Raw genomic sequence first — 16,772 nt, forward strand, 5'->3', positions numbered from 1 at the left:
ATGAGGTCCACGCGACTCATGCCACTCACGTTATAAATATTACACATATTATTGTTACAAATTAATTGATGGTATTTATGGTTTATCATGACCCATTGTAGGGTGTGTTTAGATTGGTTAAATTATTTTTTTCTATTTTGTAAATTACCCCTTAACTTGAAAAGTTTTGTTTGCATTAGTCATTAAAAAATAAGTGAATAATCTGATAAATGTTCACACCATTGCAACAGTGAATTATGAAGTTTATGATGAGAGCTATATGTCCTGCTACCCTGATTTAAAAAAAATGTCAAGAAAAAAACCCCGATTTTATAGTTGGAATTCATCACAAATTCAACATGCAATTCAAAAAAGGCAAGTTTTTGTTTTTTATCCTTCATTTCTGAAAATCTTGAGGGTGACAGGACACAGCTATTATCATTAACTTCACAATTTTTAATTTAAATTGTCTGAATAGTTACGAGAGATTAAGATTCATTTTTTTAGAATGGGTTTCCACTGAGGTCGACTGAAACACTTTAAAAAAAATTATATAAAACGAATCGTTTGATATTTCATTTAATTAAAGTTGTAAGATATAAACCAATCAAGCACACCCTACAATGGGTCAAGATGAACCTTAAAGAACCGCGAGAAAATTCATATCGTTTGGCCATTAAGAAATGTTATGGTTTTTAAAGGATAAAGGTTTTCTAAACCGATTTCTTGCTTATGTTTGTAAATTCTTGAATCCGCGTTGTCAGAAGGCACATGCACACATTTATATTGTACGCTGACTTATGGTATAATAGTCGAGAAAAACGACGTGAACCAATCTAGTGTAAAGTGATTTGAAGAGTCTTTGAAATATTTAAAAAAAATCTAAATGTAAGCAAAATAGATATATTTTACTTCAATTATTTTTCAGATAGCAGTAATGAATTGGAAACCGATAGCTATGGGGAATTCGTTGTGGATAGTGAGCTTGGTCAAAATAAAAGATTCGGGGCGCCCGTTTCAGAAGAAGACCTTTCTTTAATGATACAACAAACTGAGAATCAGAACACTAAAAATAACACAAAATGGGCGTTCAACGTTTTTGAGAAATGGCGTTTAAGTAGAGAAGGGGTGGTGCCAGAGCTTCTAAATATGAATTCAGAGGACATGGATTTCTAGCTGCAACGTTTTATCGTCGAAGCACGTAGAAAGGACGGAGTGGAGTACCAACCAAAGTCTCTATATCTCATTACATGTGGATTGCTCTGATATCTTAGAGATGCTGACGTGAACGATAAAAATTTCTTAGATGAGCAGAATCTTAACTTCGGTAAATTTCGAAAGGTTCTGGATGCTCGTATGAAGATGCTGATAGAAAAGGGAATCGGATGCGAGATTAAACAAGCAGAATCAATAATCCAAGAACAGGAAGAATCGATGTGGAGAGAAAAGGTGTTCGGGAAGGAGTCGGCAGAAATGCTTCAACGAACCATGTTTTTGTATTCTGCCAAACTATTTGGACTGCGTGCATGCAATGAACACCATGACCTACAATGCAGCCAATTTGTTGTTGGGGATGAAAATGGTACTCCATTTGTGCAGTTTATTGGTACACAATCAAAAACCTTTAAAGGGGGACTTGGTCACATGAATATCACCAATAAGAATATTAAACACTACTGCAAACCAGGTAATATTATGTTATTTCATCAATAGTTTGACAGAATTTTATATCATTAAAATTTCATCACAACGCTGTGCATATAATAAATCGACTAACAAAAAAAAACCAGAAATAAGAAACACACATACATTGGAATTGTACAAATAATCCTGTCAATATGAAGTGAAATTGTAGCATACATTTTTTTTTGTATCATTTTCTCAACTTTATAATTTTTTTGTAAAAATATACTCAGTTTTAAAACGAAGGTTTTTGTTAAGTATGCCGCCAAAACATTTGAATAACTTTTATAATTCACTTGTTTTTTTCTTTTACAAGTCTTGTCTTGTCCGTCTGTCCGTCCGTTTGTCTGTCTATAGCGCGATTCCATCGGGTCTCTTTCGAAAACCTTTACATGTTGTTAATACCAGGTGGAAATGTGCATATCGTTGCGGGAATTTGATCAGACTATATTTGAAGGAGTCACTTGATGTCATATTTTTTCATCATTTGTCACAAAATTGTTCTGGAAAAACTCTTCTTGCATTTTAAATCAAATATCCTTGAAACTTTTCATGCTTGTGTATAATTATACATGTATAAAGATGCGCATACCGTTTCGGCAGTTGACCTGACTATGTTCATGATGTTTAAGGAGTTAATAACCTTTATTACTTAAAACTGTTGATCCTTTGTGACAAAATTGCTGTGAGCGCAACTCCTACATTTTAATCGGATCTATTTGAAACCATGCTTGCTTATTATTATCTTCTCTGGGTATTTCATTTTCGTTCGCCAGTCAACTGACTTAAACGAAACATTTGAAATACTGTTAAAGTGCGAAACAAACTCTGAAAATCCTCCTTGTTTCTTATGAAATCTCATTATTTTATTTTGTTTTTATTAAAGTAGGTTTTTCGCTTTCCTAAAATCCATCGATGTTTTCCTTTATAGGTGAACGTTGTATCGCTGATTTCTTTGAAGTCCACCTTGACGCATTAGCAAACGACGGACATTTTCATAGGAGACCACTCAAAGGTATCCCCGGAACACCAATACGATACGGAAATCAGCCGCTTGGCATAAAAAAGTTGAAGTCATTTATGAAGGTGATTTGTACCAAGGTAGGATTGTCCGGTTACTTAACAAATCATAGCTGCAAACGCACGTGTGAAACACAGCTGTACAATGCAGGAGTCGACGAGCAGGAGATTATGGCCAGGACAGGCCACAGATCTCAAGCAGGGATAAGGCAATACAAGAAAACATCTGCCGAAATTTCAGCGACCGTGTCGGGAATTTTAGACCCTCCATACAGTAGTTCAAGCATTGAAGATTCTGCCGAGTCGTCTGTAGCTTCACAAAAGAAACTTCGTACTGACGGAATGGAAGAGGATATTTCGGACAAAAGGTGTGAAAAGCAGCAGTGGTCAAATTTTTCACGGATGCAATGTTTACTTTCATGCTTAAACATGGAAAAGAACCAAATTAGAATAAATTCTATAAAATAACCATTATTTTCTTTTTATGAAGTTATTTTAATCGATGTTTAACACGGATTCATGAATAAGCTATCAGGGAAGTCTTCTCTTGTGCCATTTTATTTGTAGTAAAACATTTTGACTTATCGCTGGGCTCTTGACGAGTGTTTTAAATGGTTAAGTTTTCGTATTTTATGGTGATCCAGAAATTCTTGTCTTGAACAAATAATTGTCTTGTGATATATTTATCGAACGTATATAATAACTGCAAAACACATATAGAATACTGCAGGGTTAAATATGTTTGTCAGGGCTCAACCCTCGCCTAACCTTAGATAGAGGCGAAACAACACAAGAACAGAAAACAAATTCTAAAAATGTGTTTGAAATAGCTTGATGCATAAGATTCGTACGACGCAACAGAAAGTAACAAGGGCGTTGGGGTTGCAGACACCATGGAAAAAAAACACATCAGACAAAAAATTTGTACAAAACACTACATAGAAAACTAAAGATAAACCAAAATAATTTGGACCAAGATGAACTTCCGATGGGTCAGCAGTTTCTGCTCCACCATTGACACCCGTTATGTAACTACTGTACATTACCGTTGATGAATTTTATCTTGTGATATAAAAACACACTGAAGGGAGGTTGATGAATAACTATTTTTGTCTTTACAGTGTCATTTTTAAAGGTTCATCAGAAGGAATTGACTAACATGGTCGTGTTTTCTCTAGAGTATATATACAGACAATCTAATGCACCTTGGAAAGTTTAGGGCATTGTAGGAACAAGGCAAATGAAAGTTAAATGCATTTCATGTTTGATAGGATTATGAACTTTTATTGGGTAATACACATCTGGTCACGTAGACTTCGCCAGTGCAGAAGTAAAACCCCTTTGAAAGAGAGTCGTCAGTCTGATCGTGTTGGATTTATAAATATGTAGCCACGTCCAGTCAGTTTGGCGACGTTCATTCTGACGCATTGTGTACACACAGAGTTTACTTTGCTTCCAAAGTTGAGGAACCATCGGCAAAATATTTCAGGGTCCTTACATGATTTGTTGCAATCAGTTGAATTTTGTAAACCTACCTTTTGTTCCAGTAACAGTGTTCATTCAAGCCCTTAATCCCAGTCGAAACAATTTCTGATTAATGTTATTGTTTTGTGTATTCTCGTCCTGAATATGCATGAAATGTTTGCCACTGGATGTTTCAAGTTAACAAAAATTTAATAATAATCCACAGGACAATTTGTTTTTCTGTATGTTATTGTATATATATACTGAGTGCCAATGAAAACGCAACACTTTGTTTTTTAAAAATAACATTTTTATACAAAATAATATTTTCTTTACAGTAATTGTTAATGACAGTTAAAGGGTTTATAAAGATAAAAGTCAAACAAAAAGTTCAATTACCACGATTCGAATGCAATGCGTTCATGCAACACAACGCTACAATTCACTAACTCACAGTCTCAATAACGAATGTGTCCACCGCATGCTGCAACGCAATCTCTTCAACGACGTGGCATTGACCTGACCAGACGTCGGATACGGTGTTGTGGAATGTTTGCCCATTCTTCCAGCAATGCAATTTCAAGTTGGCGCAGCGTAACTGGTGGTGGCTGTCGTCGTCTTACGGCTTGTCCAATTTGATCCCATAAGTGTTCAATTGGACTCAAATCCGATGAAAAGGCTGGCCATGGTAATGTCTGAATATGGTTGTAATTGATAAGTCGTGTGGAGTGTGCACGAGCGTAATCTTGTTGAAAAAGATTAACATCTTGATGCCTAGCCATAAACGGTATAACGGTCGGCCGTAAAACTTCATCAATGTAGCGTTGGGCGTTTAAATTGCCATTGATAGTGATGAGTGGAGTTTTATGGTTGAACGATATTCCTTCCCATACCATGACACTACCATCACCTCAACGATCTGTCTATTGGATACATGAATCTGCATAGAGTTTTCCTCTTCGTCTCCACATACGAGTTCGTCCATCACTACGGTGGAGATGGAATCTTGATTCGTCCGTCCATAAGACAGTTGTCCATTGCCTGTGTGACCATCTCTGACGCTGTTGTGTCCATCTAAGGCGATTTTGGGGTCATACTGCTGACAGCATGTTACCATGGAAAGACCGCGGTGCCCTTAATCCACTGCTGCACAAACGGCGTCTTACCGTGCTTGCTCCAATTTGTCTCCTATGGACGCCAACAGTCTCTCGTGCAGATTTGACAGCCGTACGAAAACGATCTCGCAGGTGCTGAAGACGAATGTATCGGTCCTGTTGGGCAGTAGTTGTTCTCTGTCTTCCGGGACGTGGCCTATCATTCAAAGACACAGTTTGGTTGAATCTTTGGATGAGTCTGGTAATTGTTGAGGCCGAACACTGCATTCTGCGTGCAATTTCACGACTTGAAATGCCTCCTTGCACCATGCCTCAAACTTCATGTCTCTGGTAGTCTGAAAATCTCGGCATCTACGCCTTAGTTTATTTCAGTGGCTTACAAAAAAAGGATGGGAAATTTCAATTCTTTAGCAAGTCTTTCCAAAACAAACATGAGAAAATCACTCGTGCGTAAAATAGCGGTGCGCTCGACTCTCTCCACTTTTCTGTAATCAAGCACGTAACTTTTTTCTAAAATCATTTAAGCGTTAAAATGTCGAAAGAAGTCTGACAATTCATTTTCAGACCGATAAAAGTAATCATTTAAAAAAAATATTTATACTTTTTTTTAAATATTTGAAATTTACAAGTCTTGCGCTTTCAAAGAAAACACTGCATTTGCACAGTACATTTTATACCCCCACCCCTGTTTCATTTTTTTTTTTAAATTTGAAAACAAGACTTAAATTAATGTCAGCTTACTATTTGTGCATGTTTTCTGGCATAAAATGCACAGAACCTGTAGGAAACTATTCTGATAGCAAATTTAATCATTTCAGAATACTATGAATTTAAAGTTTAGTAGTTAATCATTACAACATTCAAGATTATATAAAGTATCCAATCCTGCCTCTGTCTCCAGTCCACATCTTACTGTATGCCTACTTATCTTTAAAAGTTCACAATGTCTGCCTCAAATGGTCAGTGAAGAATTCTTGTCACTATGATATTATCTCTTACTTTATATCTAACATAATTTGGCTAATATATGACTGGAAGTGTTTAAACAAAGCCATATTTGCAAAAAAATGTATGTATGAACATGATGAAGTTACCAGTCTGATATATGAATTCACTAAAAGTTTTATAGAACTGACTGCTGGAATCTGTTTTCTGCATAAATTCAAATTAGAGTTATTGTTTTCTATACAGAAGACATTTATAATAATAAAATCATAGCCTTTACAGGGTGAATTATCTCTTTTATACCCAGGGTTGAGGGATTTTCTCTGTTTTTTTTTGCCCCTGGGCCCTTAAATTTGCAAAATAATTCTGCTGTTTCTCTTAATATGGAATACTTAGTACATTTTTAGGATAGAACACATTATTGTTAGCTTTATTGAGGTATTTTTGTATTACGATTACATGTAATCGAAAATGTTGTCGATTACAGATTACTGTCGATCACTTTAAAAAATGTAATCAATTACAATCGATTACGATTACAGATTACGACTACCCCATCCATGCCAGTGATGCTCGAATCGAAACAACTAAAAAGGTCAAATAAAGTACGAAGTTAAAGAGCATTAAGGACGTAAAATTCCGAAAGGTTTCGCCATACATAAATAAGGTATTCTTTTTCTGAGGAATACAACAACATATTGTGAGTACTATAATAATGTGACTCCCCTTTTTATACACCTGTTTACTGAATTTATAATAGTAAACCGTTGCCAGTCCGTCCGTCGTCGACTGTCGTACAATAACTCGTTAACGCTTTAACCAATTTGCATGACACTTTGGTAAATTGTTTTATCTACTGACGTAATCTCCCTTCGAGTTTTATAAATTTTAGATTTTACTTTTCCGAGTAACTAATTAAAAACTCACAAATGCTATGAACAGTTTTCATGAGATTTTGGTAACTGGTGTATATCTATGAAAATAACTCCTTTAGTATTTTTTATATAAATTTCTGATATGACATTGCCAAGTTGTGAAACTTTGTTCGTTAAAAAAGCGACGGGCGTAACATGTTCTCTTATTCATAATGTTGGGAAAATTAAATATAACAATAAACCCAGTACTAGTATTGTGAATATTTTAATGAGATGTAGAAAGTTATGAAGGAATTGATGCACTTGAAAGATTTATCAGTGTTTGTTAATATGGTAAATTCAAGAAATTAAAGAATATCGAAAATATAAATAAAGCTGAGCTTTTTCGGAAAAAAAACCATTTCATTTTTCACCTGACATTCAACTATTTAGCTAGAATATTTATTTTTTTTTTATTTAAAGAGGACATATAACACTTAACGACATACACGAAGATAAACTACAATTTGCAAGAAAGAAAAAAAAAAAAACACGTGTTAATCATGTATATGTATCTTCCAAATCTTTTTCAGGATCTATGAAATGTAAAAAGGCACGGATATCATATTTGAAAGCAAACACACCAAAATCGTTGGAATTAGTCTTTAAAAAGTAATGGAACCCATCTTGAACTCAGGAAAGTTCTCCCTTACGCTTAGCTATGACTCTGATTGTCCAAAGTTTACCTTACCTTTTTTTTTCATTTTTATGGGTTGCACCTATGTCAGTGTTTATGGTGATATGAATTTTCCATTTGTTGGCCTCAGTCATCTTTGAAGAGATACTTTATTTAAAAAATTTTGATGTTTAATCTAGTGATTTTCACCAATTATTAAAAATGTAAGGTTGATTAGAATCTTAATTTACTAGGGTTGTCAGTTTTCCTACCGCGGGTTGGTGGTTCTTTCCGGGCACTGCGGTTTCCTCCATCAATAAAAACTAGCCGACACGAAATAGTCCTGAAAGTAAAGTTAAACAAAAATGCAAAACCAACCAATCATTAATTAAGACATGATTGTTGCCCGATTTAAAGCCATTTTTAGGTCAAGAATATATGTATCCACTTATTATCCTTTTATAGTGATTTAAATGAAAATGCAAAAAACAATGCTCAGATTATATATATATACACGTAACAACACTAATTAGCTGGTGGTGTATCGGTATTGGTATCAAACTGATCACAACTGGTTTAATGGACGGCATATTAGAGAAGAAGAAAAAACGACAATTCTAAAAATACATATAAAACAAAAACAGAAACATCTCTAAACCTAGATATTTTATGGGATAATTTTAAAGTTGAGGTAAGGGATTATACCATTCAATACTGTAAATTAAAAGCAAATATTAAAAAAGATAATATTGAAATTTTAGAAAACACATTAAAAACATTACCTGCTGAAATAGATTGTGACAGCAATACACATGAGAGGAAAATTAACCTAAAAGAAAATATAGAAAAACAATTAGCAAGCTTATATAATGAAAAAATTAAAGGAAATCAAATAAGATCACGTGTGAAATGGCTAGAAGAAGGGGAGAAAAACACATCCTTTTTTCTTGGCCTAGAAAAAACAAGGCAAAGTAAAAAAAACTATAACTCAACTGTATGATGAAAATAAACAGGTAACATATGACCAAAACAAAATAATAAATCTAGAAGTTAATTATTATACTAAATTATATACTTCAACAAAACCTGACACAGAAGAGGTAAGAAAGTACTTTGAAACTATTAAAGAATGTAAAAAAAATAATGAAAATGAAAGCAATATATGTGAAGGAAAAATTACTATAAGTGAATGCACAGAGGCTATATTTAAAATGAAACTGAACAAAGCCCCAGGTTTGGACGGACTAAATGTTGAGTTTTATAGAAAATTCTGGGAACAAATTAAAGATTTGATAGTACCCGTTTTCAATTATTGCTTTAAAAAAGGTGAATTAACCAACTCCCAAAAAATTGGAGCTATATCTCTTTTGTATAAATTAAATGATCCACTCTCCCTTGATAACTATAGACCTATCACATTATTAAATTATGATGTTAAATTATTAGCCTATGCCTTAGCGCAAAGATTAAAATCAGTACTTCCAAAAATAATTCACTCTGATCAAAAAGGTTACATAACAAACAGATACATAGGATTTAATATTAGACAAATCCAAGACATCATTGATTATTCTGAAAAATTTAAAGTAGATGGTGCAATTTTATTTTTAGACTTTACTAAAGCTTTCGACTCACTGGAGTGGTGTTTTATGTTTGAATCTTTAAAAAAATTTGGTTTTAAAAAGGAATTCATTAAATGGGTTGAAACTATGTATACAGATATAAAAGGGTGTATTTTAAATAATGGATGGGTGTCTGCCCCCTTTAATACATTCCGTGGGATTAGACAAGGGTGTCCGTTATCCTCATTAATTTTCGTTTTATCTGTTGAAATAATGGCAATTAAATTAAGGGAAAATAACAAACTAAAAGGATTTAAAATCAAATTAGATGGAAAATCTTGCTCGCTAAAAATATGTCAGTTGGCAGACGATACTCAATTGTTTTTAAAAACACGCAAAGAAATAAGTATAGCCCTTAACATTATTGAAACTTTTGGAAGCCTTTCTGGACTTAAATTGAATAGAAATAAAACAGAAGGTTTGTGGCTTGGGAAACTTAAACATTCAAAAGATAAATTTGAAAATATAAACTGGAAACAAGACCACATTAAAAGTCTAGGAATATATTTTGGATACAATTATCAAGAATGTCATAAATTAAATACAGAAAAGCAAATAGACAAATGTGAAAAATTAATTCAAGGATGGAACAAACGAAACTTTACATTAATAGGAAAGATAACTGTAGTTAAGTCTTTAATTTTACCAAACCTAACATACATTGCATCAATTTTATATGGAGTGGAAAAGAAGATAAAGTTAAACGTACTATATTATGTAAACCATATCTTGAGGGAGGATTACAAATGATTGATTTAGACTGCTATCTTAAATCATTACAAATCAGATGGGTTTTAAAACTAATCAAAAAGGAAAATGATAACTGGAAAATTATTCCAAGATTTTACCTTGATAATTTTGGGAAAGATTTTCTTTTATTCAGAATGAATTTAACAAATGTTAATTTGCTTAATAAAATAGATTATAAATCTTTACCTGAATTCTATAAACAATTAATTAAAACATGGGTAGAAATAAAAGGAGGTCAAACAATCATACCAAGAAACTTTCTTCAGGTTAGAAAACAACTTATATGGGGAAATCATCTTATCAAAGAAAATGGGAAATGTTTGTTCTTTCAAAACTGGATTAATAGTAATATTTTGTACATCAATAATATATTAGATGAAAACGGATACATCTCATCAGAAACTGTACTAAAAAATTTAAAGAATAAACAAGATTGGATTAGAGAATTTTCATTAGTTAAAAAAGCTATACCAAAGCACTGGCAAAATATTTTAAAACAAGAAAGCTCTTACAAAACTGTTGTCAATATAAAAACATCAGTGAAGTTAAATATACTACTAAAACATGAAATTTCACCAGATATGAGTAACAAAGAAGTATATACTTTCTTGCAAAGTCAATTTACACATGATAAACCGACAGGAGTTTTAATGTGGGAAAGAATTCTTCATAAAAAAATGACTACAAAATTGAAGTCCACATTTAACTTTATTTTTAACTACCTTGGAAACAACAAATTTAAAATGTATAAATGGAAAATAATACATTATATATTAGCCTGTAATGAATTACTTTATAAATGGAAAATAGTACCAAGTGGTTTGTGCTTCTATTGTAAGCAACATGATGATTATATTATAAACACTTCTTTTTTTCCTGTTCATATAATGTTCATTATTGGCATAAAGTTGACCAGCTATTAGCATTTTTAAAAATTGATAAGCATATACTTAGTCTTGAAAGTTTAGTAATTGGCTATAAAATTGATGATGAAGCTTATTTTGATATGAACTATCTATTAACTATAATTTTCTTTTCCATCTATAAAGCATATTATATGTCTGACAAGAAAGATAAGGTCATTGATATCTTCAAAATCTTCAAAAATGAAATCTGGGACATTATTAACATAAATAAAATCAGAAGCAAAAAATACAAGAAAATAATACTTAAAACAAGGGAATATTTCGAATTCCTTTAAATGAAATGACAATTATTAGATACAAGTCTTAGCTGTGACCTCATTAATACATGACTGCACATGTGTCCAGTCAATTGGTGTGCATTAACTGAAATTCGCAATTTTACTCTTTTATAATTTATTACAGCTACACTGAATTAGAATTGTTATTAAATATGTTTATTCCTGTTCACAATGCAAAATTATAATCAGCAGGAGAGCGAGCAGAATACACAACACAATGCAACGTTACTTCATACATGTATAATTTGAAGACCACGTGTACTTTCGATCAACTTTCGATCTTCGGCTTTATCATAGAAATCAACATTTACTGTTGAAAAATAATGTGTGAAAAAAAAAACATTTTTACCTCATCATCCAAGACTTCTTATATAATTCAGTGTTGTAAACAAAACAAAAAGTTTTAAGTTCAAAATTCTATTGTCGACTGAAGAGTCATGCTATCAGTATCAAAGATCAATACATCATCAATTTCGCGGTTCAGTGAAGCTTTGATAAAAAAATCATATACAGTATAGGTTAAGAAACGTACCGTATTCCGGTAAAAAAACAACAATTATGTAGAATTGTTCTAATGTATTGATCTGTATTAATATAACTTACTTTATAGAAATACCTTATTGAATATCTTTCCCTAGATATCCAATAACTAATTTAAAGGGATACTTAATTAAAGCTGTAGATTGAGTAAATTGTTAACAGCAAAGGTGCAATAAAATTGATTAATTAAAAAAAAAAAAGAAGACAATTCTACTACGTGTAGAAATTGTGCATGTTAGAGTCATCATCATGATCATGTAAAAGTAGATCTGTTCTCATCATGCTCATATACACAATCTTTGAAATAAAAAACAAAAATGTTACATTTTCAATCTTCATTGTAGTCATGTATGCTTCATTTTTCTTGAATTTGTTAATGTCTTTCATACAAAGAAATATTTTCTCACCACAAAGACCACAATTTCAACCACAATTATAACAAATCTGTGAAATCACCATTAAAGCGTTACGTGAACTTGAAGAACATTGATGAATGGTGTAATTAGAAGAAACATGATTACAAGAAAAATCTTTTTTAAAAGCAACAACAAAAAAACAAACAAACAAACAATAACGACTTGACTAGCTTTCTGTTCAAAGTTTATTCCACAATTCATTTCGTAAGAATGAGATGCTCTTTGATTTTATTCAATACTTGTATTTATAATTTGCTTATGACTAGAGTTCCACAATATGTTAATGGAGTACCAATGTTAAAATCATTTCGGTTAATCTTCACCGGTAGAGTTAATTCAACCTTGATTTCACTCTTTTCGACAACCTCTTATGGCCAAGGAAGTTTCAGTCAAGTTATAATTCCATGTACTCTTTAACCAGGAAATATGCATAGAAGTATTAAATCTCGTGATCAGCGTACTAATCTTGGCGACACTAATATCAAATCACTTTTGCAACGTCTCCGTGGAGACACACCTAAGCGTGATTAACAATCAGATTATTACGCAACCGAAAAAGGCCAATCATGGAAGCGGAGGAGAGGGTTTTGAAATACCAGAAGGAATATTGGGATTGCGTAATATCTAAATGAATTCATAGTTCATAGCTTGCTCTCTTTTCTTGTTTTTTTTACTTTTTGTCAGATATTCTGCATTTTCTAGACTTATCCATGTAGTGCAAATACAAACTTTGCCTGCTGACTCCTACTTTTCTCTTCATAACCGTATCACATATAATATTTTAAAAATCTTATTAAACCCTTTTTTTCTAAAGTGTCAATATCAACTGTATGAAAAATTTACACAGATGCATTTTTTGCCAAATTTTCAATTGAGTATATCTCAAAAACAATGATACAAACTTGCCATATGTTCTACCTTTTATGTTCCGTTATTTGTGTACTTTCAATGTACAAAGTCTTTTCAAAAGCTTGTCATTTAGAAACAGAGGAACAAACATCTTTAAGTAAAATAAATAACACAGTGTACGTTTCGTGCATCTGCGGTACGTTTTTCTAGATTTACCTTAAGCAGGTTCGCTCAAACATTTAAAACCCAGGGATGTATAAAAACATAGAAACTTTACGAGCTTTTTAACCAAAAGTTAAGCTTAATAGCATTATATTTCAATCCTCTTAAGTTCCAGTCTTAGAATTCAAGAAATCAAAAGATATGTACTATGTATTGACTGAACGTTCTTTGCATACATGTATATGGTTACCAGAATATTTTTATTATACAACTAATGTTTTATGGCCAGAACCTAAATACGTTGAAGATATTTAACTGTGCGACTGTGCACAAGACCAGCATAATTGAAGGCAAATTATACGATTTTATATTTATTATTGCAAAACGGTACATTGCTGTTATTTCAAATACATTTCAAATTATTTGTGTAATGAATGGATATCCCATATCCTTTCTTTTCTACTGTATACACGATTTTAAGTTTATAAATTGAGGTTGAAAAGAAGAAGCTCAGGGTTGAGATATAAAAAGTCGATTTAAATTGACAAGAATGCATGTTATAATATTTATATCTCCACGTTTGTTTTTTTCTTTAACTTTATTTGGAGAGACTAATGCTGATCATTGTTTCTGTTAAATTAATTCATATTTGCAAGCACGAGTATCCTGTTCTAGTCTGGACTGCCCTTGATATGCATGTTGCTGTCACATTAAAGTATACTCTGTATTCATAAATTCCAATGTGGTGCTGCAAAAATACGAGTAGTAATCAGATATGTATCGGTTAGCTCAAAGCATAAAGATTTGTTTGACAGACTGAAAATATTTGCATGTATCAATTAAATTTATTTTTAACGACGCATGACTGGTAGCGGACGATATAACGGTGTTGTCCGAGATGTTGGTCGCGTTGTTATTGATGGACATTTCTCCGCATTATACCATTTACAGACGTTTTTCTCCTTACGGCATAATGCTGACCCAGATAAACAATCAACGGCAGCATAGTTCTCATGTGAGAAGTGGCACCCCTTAGATCTATCGCTTATGTCCTGAAAATATAAAAAAGAAATCATCAAAATTTGTATTTTGATAGCAGAGAATGTGAGTTCATTTATCCTGTGAAGATCTGGACTTAGATATCATATTTTGATTTTCATAATTATATATATATATATATGCTCTTATCTTCATGTAGCAAGGGATATTTATCTACTAGAAACGGATTCTTGTAAAATGAATGTATCAATTTGGAGCCACCTGAAGTCAAAATGGACATGTAAAATCTTCATAAAAAGAGAGTTCCACGCTCCTTGAGTTAAAAAAAACTCTTTGAGGGGGTCCTTGTATGGCCTGTTGCAGGTGTTTATTTCTGTCCATATACAATATACATTTGTACCCTAATTTTCAAATGTCATTAATAATTTCCCGCTGATTATCCCAATCCGAACCACACTGAAAGACCTACCTATTGTATTTATTGTTAATGCTCTCGTCCTAAACATGCATGAACGATAAACCGTTTGACTTTAAGTTAACAGCAATCATAATATTTAAAACAGTTAACAAGGTGTGTTTCAAATTAACTTGTTGTCAACCAACACAGGTGGAACTTACATCACATCCATTTTTGCAGTTTTTCAAGTATGAATATGGACCATTGGTAAATAGGAAAAACGTTTCTTCAAAAGACAAACCACTTGTTCTCTTTACAAAGTCACAAAATCCAAACATCTTCTTTCTTCCGCTTCTATGACCTAAAATACAAAAGAGTTCTGTGATTTATGAGGTCTTGGATGGAAAGAGAATAACGGGCAAAAAAAAAGAGAAAAAAAGACAAAAACAATACATAATAGAATACTAGTAATGCAGTGCAAAAATACAAATTATAACTGTAAAAATAAAAGAATTTGGGTTAAAATATACTGATTACAGAAAAAAATAATGTCCAGAACACAGTTATCAAGTAATTACAAAGTAGCCATTTTTTTTTAAAACAATAATAATGAGTGAAAAAATTATTGAATACAGTAATGAAGGTCATTCATACCCTCATTTATTAGTTTTGACTATATATGAAAATTGAATGATGTTTACCTGAATGCAAAGAAAAAAAATGTCACCAATCAGTCTTTATCTATTGCTATTTTATATTATATTATTTTTGTTGACACACAAGCAATACAGCAAATATCTGTGACACCGTAGAAAAACATCATAAAATCAAGTACAATCCGTTTACACTTTTCACCAACACATATCCATTCGAAGTCAAAAAGGTAATGTGGTATTATCTCCAATGAAACAATTATCCACTAATTACCAACCGACGAAGAACTCAGTTTTGTTCCCATTCATATGCGCAATAGTACTTTTCGTGCCTAGATCTCATTCAGTAAGATATTTAAATCTGGTCCAGGGAAAAGACTGAATATTTATAAACACGCCCTTATGTTTTTTTCCCAAAATTGGAAATTAATCAAGTTTGTAGAATCGAAAAATATGATCGCCCAGACGTCTGAAGAGCAGGAAATCTATACGGCCACTTAAAGGGGTACTTTGTTTGCAACGGATTAACTACGGATCCTTCAAATAGATGTTTCAATGATTTTTGAAGATGAAGAAAGCTTTGCTTTCAGTACCTTTATACAATGTATCGGATTCATCGTACTTATGTCTACAGGAAAAGGCTAACATTAACAACAAGACGGGTGCCACATGTTGAGCAGAATCTTTTTACCCTTCCAAAGCACCTGAGACCACCCCAGTTTTTGATGCGGTTCGTGTTACTCAGTCTAAAGTTTTCTATGTTGTGTTTTGTGTACTGTTGTTTGTCTTTTTCTTTTTGAGTCATGACGTTGTCAGTTTGTTTTCCACTTATAAGTTGATATATTTCGCCTTTCATTTAATCGTGGGTCTGTCCATGAAATGGAAGATTAAAAACTATGTTAGATTATCCGAATGACCCTTGTGATCGACAAAAGATCGATAAAAGCTCGCGGTGGTTCCTATATTTTCCTCTGTACCTACCCATAATTACATACTGTTGGCCGACTTGAAGGGACATCCCACACATGCCATCATTCCCTGAAGACTGGACAACTATTTCTCTATCAACACGAGCGTTAATGCCCTATTGTAAAAATTTAATAAGAAAACCCAAACTATTTGTTATTCTTATTTCACTTAAAACAAGAGAATGATGTGATTTCAAATAACAGTTTTTATTTATGTTCGACCTTAAACTCAAAATTTCTACTTTTCTTAAACTAAAAATTTCTTTGTTTCCCAGTCATGTATATCAGCATTGCGAAGAAACATATAAATCATAAACTCAATAAGCAAGTTTTTAAAAAACGAAAGTTATAGGCGAAATTTTATGAAAAAGCTCAATGACAATTTTACTTTTAATATGTCCCTAATACGCTTCCGTATAAACCCACAAGAGAATAGCGATACTATTTTTCTTTAACAAGTGACATTTTCCTAATCT

At 32.5% G+C, this 16,772-nt stretch overlaps 2 protein-coding genes across 2 annotated transcripts; one reads left to right on the top strand and one right to left on the bottom strand.

The window, feature by feature from the left end:
• Positions 1 to 1,398: 1,398 nt before the first annotated feature.
• Positions 1,399 to 11,936, top strand: LOC127712887 (uncharacterized). Its single transcript, XM_052219488.1, has 3 exons — positions 1,399 to 1,666; positions 2,594 to 3,013; positions 11,923 to 11,936. Exons 1-3 carry the CDS (start codon positions 1,414 to 1,416, stop codon positions 11,934 to 11,936), a joined length of 687 nt encoding a protein of 228 aa, XP_052075448.1. The 5' UTR covers positions 1,399 to 1,413.
• A 2,194-nt stretch (positions 11,937 to 14,130) lies between these two features.
• Positions 14,131 to 16,396, bottom strand: LOC127712888 (uncharacterized). Its single transcript, XM_052219489.1, has 3 exons — positions 16,310 to 16,396; positions 14,897 to 15,036; positions 14,131 to 14,331 (listed from the first exon to the last, which is right to left on the bottom strand). The coding sequence occupies exons 1-3, from the start codon at positions 16,353 to 16,355 to the stop codon at positions 14,131 to 14,133; spliced, it is 387 nt and encodes a 128-aa protein (XP_052075449.1). The 5' UTR covers positions 16,356 to 16,396.
• Between the last annotated feature and the right edge of the window lie 376 nt (positions 16,397 to 16,772).

This window comes from Mytilus californianus, unplaced genomic scaffold (assembly GCF_021869535.1).
Source record: "Mytilus californianus isolate M0D057914Y unplaced genomic scaffold, xbMytCali1.0.p SCAF_8, whole genome shotgun sequence".
Classification (NCBI taxonomy): domain Eukaryota; kingdom Metazoa; phylum Mollusca; class Bivalvia; order Mytilida; family Mytilidae; genus Mytilus; species Mytilus californianus.

What these genes read in the sequence shown, in the direction of transcription:
- LOC127712887 (XM_052219488.1), top strand. Translation starts at nt 1,414, where the DNA reads ATGTGGAGAGAAAAGGTGTTCGGGAAGGAGTCGGCAGAAATGCTTCAA. An exon ending in TAAACACTACTGCAAACCAG is followed by an intron (nt 1,667 to 2,593) that starts GTAATATTATGT and finishes TTTCCTTTATAG; the next exon opens with GTGAACGTTGTATCGCTGAT.
- LOC127712888 (XM_052219489.1), bottom strand. Translation starts at nt 16,355, where the DNA reads ATGTGTGGGATGTCCCTTCAAGTCGGCCAACAGTATGTAATTATGG. An exon ending in CCAACAGTATGTAATTATGG is followed by an intron (nt 15,037 to 16,309) that starts GTAGGTACAGAG and finishes TTTGTATTTTAG; the next exon opens with GTCATAGAAGCGGAAGAAAG. An exon ending in ACTGCAAAAATGGATGTGAT is followed by an intron (nt 14,332 to 14,896) that starts GTAAGTTCCACC and finishes TTATATTTTCAG; the next exon opens with GACATAAGCGATAGATCTAA.